The sequence below is a fragment of the Triticum dicoccoides genome, chromosome 1B (assembly GCF_002162155.2).
Source record: "Triticum dicoccoides isolate Atlit2015 ecotype Zavitan chromosome 1B, WEW_v2.0, whole genome shotgun sequence".
In the NCBI taxonomy this organism is placed as follows: Eukaryota; Viridiplantae; Streptophyta; class Magnoliopsida; order Poales; family Poaceae; genus Triticum; species Triticum dicoccoides.
The window spans coordinates 509,036,954-509,047,909 of NC_041381.1; the positions used below are offsets into that span (position 1 = coordinate 509,036,954).

General features: G+C 46.3%; 1 protein-coding gene across 1 annotated transcript; it reads right to left on the minus strand.

The window, feature by feature from the left end:
* Nucleotides 1-215: 215 nt before the first annotated feature.
* Nucleotides 216-1,937, minus strand: LOC119345337 (subtilisin-like protease SBT3.17). Its single transcript, XM_037615461.1, has 3 exons — nucleotides 1,609-1,937; nucleotides 1,331-1,428; nucleotides 216-535 (listed from the first exon to the last, which is right to left on the minus strand). The coding sequence occupies exons 1-3, from the start codon at nucleotides 1,836-1,838 to the stop codon at nucleotides 435-437; spliced, it is 429 nt and encodes a 142-aa protein (XP_037471358.1). The 5' UTR covers nucleotides 1,839-1,937; the 3' UTR covers nucleotides 216-434.
* Nucleotides 1,938-10,956: the final 9,019 nt, after the last annotated feature.

A 10,956-nucleotide genomic window follows, 5' to 3' on the forward strand; every position in this document is an offset into this window, starting at 1 on the left:
TTGAAATACATGACCATTTTTGTGTCTAGACCAAAAAATTTGAACACACATAAAAAACAAAAAGACAATTCTGCAAATGCGACAACAATTCATCTTCTAGCCAGAATTTTCATGCAATGGCCCAAAATAGCAGGGTGCATTCGGTGCACTGGATACAGGGATCCCTATAATTAAACAGCTCATGAGCCAAAACTACATGAGCAAACCCATCCAGATTAGACGAGCACATCAGTTTGCCATCACATTAATTCAAACTTGTAGCCAAACGAGATTAGATCAGCACATTTGTTCGCCATCATGGATTAATTCATTACATTTACACACTTCAGGAACTGGATCCCTTCAAAGTCAAGTGGATACATCTCTTATTCTTAGGTTACAGCCATGAGATGCGACCATTCCCACATTAGAAGAACAGAGCCTACCCGGGGCTTTCACATAAGGCCCATGGTGCGGGTTGTGCTGGCATGTCCACCCTCATTTCCATGGAGCTGGTAGGTCTGGCTCGGCACAACCTGAAGGACACCTGGTTGCTCTGCAAACCAAGAACAAACAGACAAGTTTGATCAGATCAGCATAGAAACAGAAGTGAGAAGAGGAACATGCACAAAATATTGCTTATCAGTTATCTAACACACGGTTTTAGCATATCCAGCATAAAAGCTTCTAGTCAGATGAGATAGGCATGTGGTGTACAGAAATCTTGTTAGTTCAATGCTGAATACGAGTACAACTAAAATTCACACAACATAAATCCTGTTTCGCAACATAAATCTTACTGAAGAAAGAAAATCCATATTCCACCAGAAATTAATCCGGTCACATAACTATCATCCACCAAGCCTCTTCACTATCGGCTAAGTGGGATGATTAATGATAATCATACAGATGCAAGCGTCCACATGAAACAGAAAGACTGAATCTCTTCAACGATAAATATACTACCAAACATTCTTTTTAGCATGTGATTTGTATTATGTGCAGTGAAATATTTTACTCTGAGATGAATGCATCTTTGATCCCACATTTCTTAAATGCTTAGAGTAGCAGGTCGGACTTAATTTTACACTACACGTTGATGAGATGATTTGGCAAGTAGCCTATATTCCACAATTTTGTAAGATCACATGGTTTAGTTTCAGTAGGAATTTGAGCCTGTGATGGGCATCCAGTGACTCAATGCAACTAAATTCCGCATTATGCGTATGCAAGTAAACTCCGCATTATGCATGAGGCTAAATTCCACATTATGCGGAATAATTAAAAATCTTCACCGGGGAAGCAAGTATAACTGGAACTCCATAGCTAATAAAAGAAAGGGGGCACTCACTCTTGAGGTCCTCGACCTGCTCGGTGGTGAGCTTTGCGGAGAATCCGCTGGCGGCGTGCTTGTAGTGGTAGAGGACCGCGCCCCTGGCCTTCTCCTCGCTGCCAAAATTCCCCCAGATCAGCAAATTGACACACAACCGGAAAAAGTCTCAAGAGAACGAATCAACGCCAAAACGACCGGGCCAAGCTAAATCGGACCCCCAAGGGCCCAAATCCCACAGGCAGGCGCAAACCCAGGCCAAACGGCTGTGGATCCGGTTCGATTCGACGGCACGGTACCTGCCGAGGACGGGGGCAAGGGTGCGGATGTGGAACTCCTCGGGGTCGGCGTCCTCGGGGCGGTCCACGTAGACGATGTGCACGGCCGCCTCCTGCGCCGCGGGCGCCTGCTCCGGCTCGGCCGCCATGGCGATCTGGACGACGGGGGCTGCCGACGCTGCTGCTGCTGCTGCGAGGAAGAGGAGGACGAGCAGAGGGTTACGAAGATGACGCGGGGATTCGGTCTTCATCGCCGTGGAGTGGATTCGGTGGTGGCTTTTAATAACAACCGTGCGGCTGTGTAGGCTGTGTGCGCGACGTGTCCCCCTTCTTCGGCCTCTCCGCGTGTTCTTGGCCTGTTTTGCCTTCGCCGCGAAGTATCTTTTGTCTGCCTCGCAAATTCTGAAGTTTTCTTCGGAGAAGGTTCATCCCTTTGCTTGTTGATCGATGAGGGGTTTTTGACTGGTTGCCAGAGAAAACAAGGGGCTCTTGACTAGTAAGCATGTGGATTTTGAGGCACGGTGGTTAGCTGAAGAGACCGTCGAAGAGATTGTAAAAACGGCTTGGTGTAAGGCTACCGCCCGGGGCTTGGGACCGGGTGTGGGCGCCAAACTATCTGCGGTACACCAAGATCTGCATGCTTGGGACCGGAGGATTTTGAAGGAGCCTCGCTCAAGGCTCAGGAAAGCACAGAGGGAGCTCGAGCTGCTATCGAGGGCAAGCCCAACATCTGATGTCCGAATGCAGCAAAATGAGTTATCTCTGTTTATAGAAAACTTGCTTGAACAAGATGAAATTTACTGGATGCAAAGAGGCAAAGTCAGCTGGTTGCGGCGAGGCGATAGAAACACTACTTATTTTCATCAATCTGCTTCGGCTCGTAGAAGGAAGAACTTGATAAAAAAGCTGAAAAGCAGTAATAATACTTGGGTAGAAGGAAATGAAAATCTGGAGCCATTGATCCGTGATTATTTCCATGGCCTATTTACATCAGATTTGGGGGAAGTCGACCAGGGCTTGTTACACGCTGTAAAACCGGTGGTGACTAATGAGATGAATAACATGCTTATGGCCGAGTATACCAGGGAAGAGGTTCGCAAAGCTTTGTTTCAAATAGGTGATCTGAAGGCTCCAGGCCCAGATGGGCTCCACACAATTTTCTTTAAAAGATTTTGGCATATTGTGGGGGAGGAGTTGATAGATGAGGTGTTGGATGCTATCCATTACAGAAAAATTCCTACAGGTTGGAATTCAACGAACGTCACTCTCATACATAAGGTAAACTCTCCTGAGTTGATTACTCAATACAGACCGATTAGCCTTTGCAACGTGGTTTATAAAATCATCTCTAAGATGATTGCAAATAGACTTAAGCGGGTCCTTCCTGATATTATTTCTCCAACACAAAGTGCATTTGTGCCGGGGAGACTAATTACTGACAACGTGTTGGTAGCCTATGAGTGCTTTCATGCAATTAAGAAAAAAAACTCATGGATCGAGTGGGCTTTGTGCGGTAAAATTGGATATGAATAAAGCCTATGATCGTGTTGAGTGGAATTTTTTGGAGAGGATTATGCTGCAGATGGGTTTCCATGCACAATGGGTGGAGCTCATTATGGAATGTGTGTCAACAGTGACTTACAGAGTCAGGTCTAATAACACTGAAACGGATGAGTTTTCTCCCTCCAGAGGACTGAGACAGGGTGATCCAATATCACCTTATTTGTTTTTATTGTGTTCAGAGGGCCTCTCAAGTCTGCTTGCTCATGAAGAAGAAATTGGTGGACTAGATGGGGTTCGGGTATGCAGGAATGGCCCCCCAATCTCACATTAGTTATTTGCAGATGACTCTTTGATTCTTATGAAGGCTGATAACAATAATGCATCTACTCTAAAAAGAGTCCTGGTAACATATTGTTCTAGTTCAGGGCAGCAAATCAGTAATGCTAAATCTAGTATATACTTCAGTCCTAATACTAGTGTCCAAACCAGGGAGGACATGTGCAGAGAGTTGAATATTGGGACAGAAGCTCTATCTGATACATATTTGGGCTTACCCACTATGGTGGGCGTGGACAGAAGTGACTGCTTTCAACACTTGATAGAGAGAGTGTGCCAGAGATTGAAGGGGTGGAAGGAGAAGACACTCTCAATGCAAGGTAAAGAGATTTTGGTGAAATCGATTGCTCAAGCGATTCCTTCCTATGCCATGTCAGTTTTTAAACTTCCAAAAGGTATTTGCAAATCGATTACTGATGAAATTGCTGGTTTTTGGTGGGGAGATGATGAAGAGAAAAAGAAAATGCATTGGTTTGCCTGGTGGAGGTTGTGTATACCAAAGAAAGAGGGGGGATTGGGGTTTAGGGACTTGCACAGTTTTAATCTTGCTTTATTAGCAAAACAGTGCTGGCGACTAATCCAGAACCCGGAGTCTTTGTGTGCTCAAGTTTTGAAGGCAAAATATTATCCAGATGGGGACATTCTTAAGGCGGGCCCTAAGAAGGGCTCTTCTTACACTTGGCAAAGTATTGTTGCAGGTATTCAAACTTTCAAGAGGGGCTGCATTTGGCGAGTTGGAACTGGATCTAATATCAGTATTTGGAATGATCCTTGGATACCAGCGAGTGCCACTAGAAAACTGATCACAAATAGAGGTGCAGTAATGCTATCAAAGGTTGATGAGTTGATAGACCCACATTCGGGACAGTGGGATGAGGAGCTAATCCGGGACATCTTTTCCCCGGTGGATGTTAGCAGGATTCTACAAATCCCTTTAAATGCTCACTTGGTGGAAGATTTTGTGGTGTGGAACTTCACACGGTCAGGCAATTTTACTGTGCGTTCAGCTTACCATAAGGAGTTTGAACACCAGTATGGTATGAGGTGGAGGCGAGCAGATGGGCAGGGTTCAGAAAATATTAATCCAGTGTGGAAGGACATGTGGAAACTACAGATTCCTGGAAAGATAAAACACTTTGGTTGGAAAGTTTTGCATGGTTCACTCCCTTGCTTGGGCGTTTTGGCAAATAGGCATATTCCATGCTCAGGCCTTTGTCCGATTTGCAAGACTGGAGCAGAGGATATACATCACTGTCTATTTTTGTGTCCGCGAGCAGCATCAATATGGAGACAACTGGGTTTCGAGAGTATTGTAACAGAAGCGGTGGCAGAAGACAGGTCAGGCTCCATCACCATTGAAATCTTGTCTAAATTACAGGGAGATGATCATGAGCTGCCAAGAGCAGAATTGTCGCTGGTTACGGCATGGTATATATGGTGGCAGCGACGGCAGATCGTTAAGGGAATAGCTGTCCAAGATCCAGTGAAAACAGCCTTAGCGATTAGAGTTCTAACGGCGAACTACTTGAGATCAATGGTCTCTAAGGGTCTAACAAGGACGAGTGATCATATGTGGAAGAAGCCAGGTTTGGGAATACTGAAGATTAATGTTGATGCTTCGTTCCATTATGACACACTCTCGGGTGCAAGTGGTGCAGTGGCTCGTGATGACCGGGGTGATTTTGTACCAGTAGCAAATTGGTATATCCCTATGGTAACCGGGGTTGACTCTGCAGAGATAATGGCTATCAGGAACGGCTTATACCTTGCAGGCAATGTTGGGTGTAACAAGGTTGTATTGGAATCAGATTCTTCCTTTGTGGTGGACTTGATGAACCAGATTCATGAATATTTGGGGCCGGAAGTAGCCATCATCACGGAGTGCAAGCAACTCATGTTGGACTTTGGCTCAGTATCTTTCAACCATTGCTATAGAGAAGCAAACCAAGTGGCGGATGAACTAGCGAAGAACTCCTTTATGAACAAAGTTTCTGGGGTTTGGGATGAGATCCCTGACTTTATTTCCAATCATCTTGTAAACGATATGTCTATTGTTTGAGAAATAAAGTCTTATTGATGGTCAAAAAAATGCATGTGGATTTTTGTAGTCAGAACTTCGGGGTGATCTTGAATTTTATAAATTGATCAAGTGTTCATACGACCAATAATAATCGACCAAGTTAGGTTACAAGGATACTCCTCGTTTGGATTTATAAGGCACGTGTGTATTGTTAGATAATCTGTTTGACAAATGAAATATGAGTTACATGCCGTGATAATTGAATACGAAATCAATACTGCATTCTTCCCCGATATGATATGTATTTCACTAATCAAATTGATGATCTAGAAATACATGGATGCCCTCTAAACCGAAAGTAATGCAGTAACTTACGAGTGCCCGGGAGTTCTGGGTGGAGATTACTAAACGAGTTCAAACAAATAGCAGAAGAACTAAATGAAATGGTGAAGCCACGGTAAACTAAAAACAAAAGCTATTGATGTTCGAACATGACATTTCAGAAGGAAAAAAGATGTCCGAACAGGGACAAAGTGGATAAGGTATGATCATGAATTCATGAGCACATCACCTCTCACCACAATGTGACTACGACGATCACAATGCAATTATGCAAGGACCACATAAACGGACAAAACATGCAGGAGAAGGGCTCTAAAGTGGCGCCTCCAAGGAGCCAATGGTGGGATTTAACAATGTTATGGTCAATCATGAGCAAGTCATGTAATGATAGCTAAGTGCATTGACAATGCAACAATTTGGGTAATAGGAGCCAAACCGCGCCAATACTGACAAATGTTAGAATCTTACGTATGTAGTGAGAGCTGCCATAATCAATGTTTCAATGCTCGAGAAAGAAATAATAGAAAGGAATGTGTCGTGGGAGGGGTTCACACGCATCAATGCAAAAATGTTAATTTGGTATGTGTCACTTATAGCTAGTCAACACTTATACACTTAACATGACGTAACTAGCCTATGCTGAAGTCCTTAGTTAGAACCCGACTTCATCAAGGATGTACTCAACATTGGTAAAGCACTCTCATGCTCCAAATGGAGGCCCTGCTTTAGTCTCAGTGAAGCACCATCACACCCCGGGTGAAGGACCCGCTCGGTCTTGATGAAGCACCCTCACGCTCCATGTGAAAGCCCTACTCAGCCATGGTGAAACTCTAGCAAAAGATTTCGCTCATCCTCATACTCCAATTAAAGTTCTCGTGCACTAACGACATCATCATATCTCTAAGTCGCAATATTGCAAGCCTTGCTCATCATAAAATGATTCCGCTCATCCTCACACTCCAGCTAAAGCTCTCGCCGGTCATGGAAGAGGCTTAGGACGAGCCAACGGACCCTAGGCTCTCCCATTCGAGTTGCATCTCAACCTTGGTTCCATTCCTAGGACTGGGTAGAAATTGTTGTAGTGTAGACAACATTGAAGGAAATATGCCCTAGAGGCAATAATAAAGTTATTATTTATTTCCTTATTTCATGATAAATGTTTATTATTCATGCTAGAATTGTATTAACCGGAAACTTAGTACATGTGTCAATACATAGACAAACATAATGTCACCAGTATGCCTCTACTTGACTAGCTCGTTGAATCAAAGATGGTTAAGTTTCGTAGCCATAGACATGAGTTGTCATTTGATTAATGGGATCATATCATTGGAGAATGATGTGATTGACTTGACCCATTCTGTTAGCTTAGCACTTGATCGTTTAGTATGTTGCTATTGCTTTCTTCATGACTTATACATGTTCCTATGACTATGAGATTATGTAACTCCCGTTTACCAGAGGAATACTTTGTGTGCAACCAAACGTCACAACGTAACTGGGTGATTATAAAGGTGCTCTACAGGTGTCTCCGAAGGTACTTGTTGAGTTGACATATTTCGAGATTAGGATTTGTCACTCCAATTGTCGGAGAGGTATCTCTGGGCCCTCTCGGTAATGCACATTACTATAAGCCTTGCAAGTAATGTGACTAATGAGTTAGTTGCGAGATGATGTATTACATAACGAGTAAAGAGCCTTGCCGGTAACGAGATTGAACTAGGTATTGAGATACCGACGATCGAATCTCGGGCAAGTAACATACCGATGACAAAGGGAACAAACGTATGTTGTTATGCGGTTTGACCGATAAAGATCTTCGTAGAATATGTGGGAGCCAATATGAGCATCCAGGTTCCGCTATTGGTTATTGACCTGAGACGTGTCTCGGTCATGTCTACATAGTTCTCGAACCCGTAGGGTGCGCACGCTTAAAGTTCGATGACGGTTATATTATGAGTTTATGTGTTTTGATGTACCGAAGGTAATTCGGAGTCCCGGATGAGAGCGGGGACATGATGAGGAGTCTCTAAATGGTCGATATGTAAAGATCGATATATTGGACGACTATATTCGGACTTCGGAAAGGTTCTGAGTGATTCGGGTATTTTTTGGAGTACCAGAGAGTTACGGGAATTCGTCGGGGAGTATATGAGCCTTATTGGGCCATACGGGAATAGAGGAGAGAGACCAAAAGGAAGGAGGCGTGCGCCCCCCCTCTGGTCCGAATTGGACAAGGGGTGCATCCCCCTTTTCCTTCTTCCTCCCCCCTCTTTCCTTCTCTCCTTCTCCAACAAGGGAAGGAGGAGTCCTACTCCCGGTGGGAGTAGGACTCCTCCCTTGGCGCGCCCTCCTCCTAGACCGGCCGCCTCCCCCCTTGCTCCTTTATATACGGGGGCAGGGGGCGCCCCATAGACAGAACAATTGATCATTGATCTCTTAGCCGTGTGCGGTGCCCCCCTCCACCGTAGTCCACCTCAATAATATCGTAGCGGTGCTTAGGCGAAGCTCTGCGTCGGTAGAGCATCATCATCGTCACCATACCGTCGTGCTGAGGGAACTCTCCCTCGGCACTTGGCTGGATCGGAGTTCGTGGGACGTCATCGAGCTGTACGTGTGCAAGAACTCGGAGGTGTCGTGCTTTCGTTGCTTGATCGGTTGGGCCGTGAAGACGTACGACTACATCAACCGCATTGTGCTAACGCTTCCGCTTTCGGTCTATGAGGGTACGTGAACACACTCTCCCCTCTCGTTACTATGCATCACCATGATCCTGTGTGTGTGCGTAGGAAAATTTTGAAATTACTACGTTTCCCAATAGTGGTATCAGAGCCAGGTTTTATGCGTAGATGTTATATGCACAAGTAGAACACAAGTGAGTTGTGGGCGATACAAGTCATACAGCTTACCAGCATGTCATACTTTGGTTCGGCGGTATTGTTGGATGAAGCGGCTGTAACGCCCCGGATACAACTTTCCATATTCGTAACTCCGACTCTTGCCTTTTCCGGAGATGTGATTTATTATTTCCTCCGTGGTTGGGTTTTTGTCTGTTGTTTTGCATTTTGTTCTTGTTATGCATCTCGTCTCATAGCATCATGCACATTGCATCGACATCGTTTTCATAAAACTTGCATCCGTTCGGGTTCCGCTGGTTATCTCCATTGTCCGTTCTGAGCCCGACCACACTCGCACGCGCCCGCGGCACCTCCGAAATATTATTTTATAAGTGGCATAAAAATGTTCTCGGAATGGGTTGAAACTTGTCGTGCAGTCTTATTATAGTGTAGACAGGCCGCCTGTCAAGTTTCGTCGCATTCGGAGTCCGTTTGTTAGCCCAACCGTTAAACATATAGTGATACCCTTGTCGGTATCTTCGTCGAACGTTTCGGCCTCCGAAATAGTTGCCAGGCCGCACGTCATCTCTCTCCTCTCAGCCCAACCCTTCTACACAGCCCATCTACCCTCCTACCTAACCCCCCTCGCGTCCGGAACCGCCCGATCGAGATCGAAGGGTTCCAAAACCCCCCCAAAAACCAAACCCTAGCAAAACTACTATATATAGCAGCCCCCCTTGTCATTTTTGGGCCTTCTCCTCCCTCCTCCTCGAAATCCGTGCCCCCAATCATCCTCCTGCCGCAGCCTCCACCTCCCTCCTCGAAATCAGAGCCTCCCTCCCTCGGATCTGGCGCTGCCAGCCCGCCGCCGCCACTTGGCGCCACCCAACTGGCCGGCGCCGCCGTAGAAGCCTCCCTCGCCCACTCCTCGCTCGCCACCTGTCCCCCGCGTCCCCCCCGTCTCTCCTCTCCACCGCACGGCCCGCCGGGGTCCGGATCTGGCCCGCCCGGCACGAGACGCGCCGCCGCAGCCCGCGAGGAACCGAGCGCCCCGCGCCTCCCGCTCCCGATCTGGATCGAGGGGAGGAGCCCCTCGACCCCGAGCCCTCGTCGCAGCTCCTCCCGTCGACCCCGCCGCCGTCCACCTCGACGGCCACGCCAGGCCGCTCCCTGCGGCCCATCTCCTCCTTCCCTCTCCTTCCTCTCTTCCTCATCTCCTCGTCTCCCTTTCTCTCTGTGCAGTGCCGCCGCCGCCATGGAGATCGCGCCACCGGCACCGTCTTCGCCCGGAGCGGCCGGAAACCGCCGGGAACGGATCCCCAATGCCCGGATCTGGCCTCCCCTCGCCGGATCTGCCCGTCCCCGGTCTCCCCTTGCGCCATTGGCTCCCGTCGCCGTCCCAGCAGCGCGCCGCCGTGCCCTGCGTCCTCTGCATTGGGCGGGAGGAGGACGAGCGCCTCCAGCGCCGCCGCGTGGGCCCCGTGTCGCCCTTCACCCATTTTAGCCCAGCAACTTCCAAGGCCCAGCCGGCCTATCTCGGCTTCCATCTGCACCAACCTGGGCTTGGCCCATGGGTGAGCGCCCCTCTAGCCCCTCCCCTGTGCACTATTTGGGCTAGCCAGTTTTGGCCCGTGATTTTTTTCCCTGCGAGGACGATTTTATCTATTTATCCAGGAATTACAGTTTTGCAGAAAAGTCCCTCATATTCATGCATTTAATAACTCATTAACCGTGCATCATATGTAAATAATTAATATATGTAAAATGCTCAGAAAATTGTGTAGATTAATAATATGCCATTTTCATGCCATGTTAAAATGTTTAACTTGCTGTTTGTTTAAATTTTCTTAAATGCCATGCTAAAATAATTTATTTCATAACTAAATAACGTAGCACCGATTTTAATAAACTTTATATGTAAATGGGGTGGAAAAATGCCTAGATTAACATGGTCCACTTTATGTTGCTGTTTAACAACATTAAAATTGTGTTTAGGGAAGAACAGTACCGAATCTAAAATATGCATATGGGGATTTTTCAGAATTGTTGTTTGTTGTTCCGGCCTCATTTAAACTTGCCTAAATAGTTAGTTTCATTATGTTTCACCTCTTGCCATGTTTTACAACATTTAATATTGTTTGGTAGCTTAAACGAGAGAGAACTAAATAATTGATGTGATGTTTTGTTAATATGCAACTCGTTGCATATTGATCTCCACTTAACTTGTAGTATTGTTTGGTTGCCTTTGCCATGCCATGCCTTATTAAACCGGACATGCATCATACTTGTTTGTGCATCATGCCATGATTATGCTTGTGTGTTCACTATGTT

Bases quoted from the DNA above. Each gene is read 5' to 3' on its own strand.
- LOC119345337 (XM_037615461.1), bottom strand. From the start codon at position 1,838: ATGAAGACCGAATCCCCGCGTCATCTTCGTAACCCTCTGCTCGTCCTC. The intron at 1,429-1,608 runs GTACCGTGCCGT...GAATTTTGGCAG, and splicing joins CTTGCCCCCGTCCTCGGCAG to CGAGGAGAAGGCCAGGGGCG. The intron at 536-1,330 runs GTGAGTGCCCCC...CTTGGTTTGCAG, and splicing joins GCAGGTCGAGGACCTCAAGA to AGCAACCAGGTGTCCTTCAG.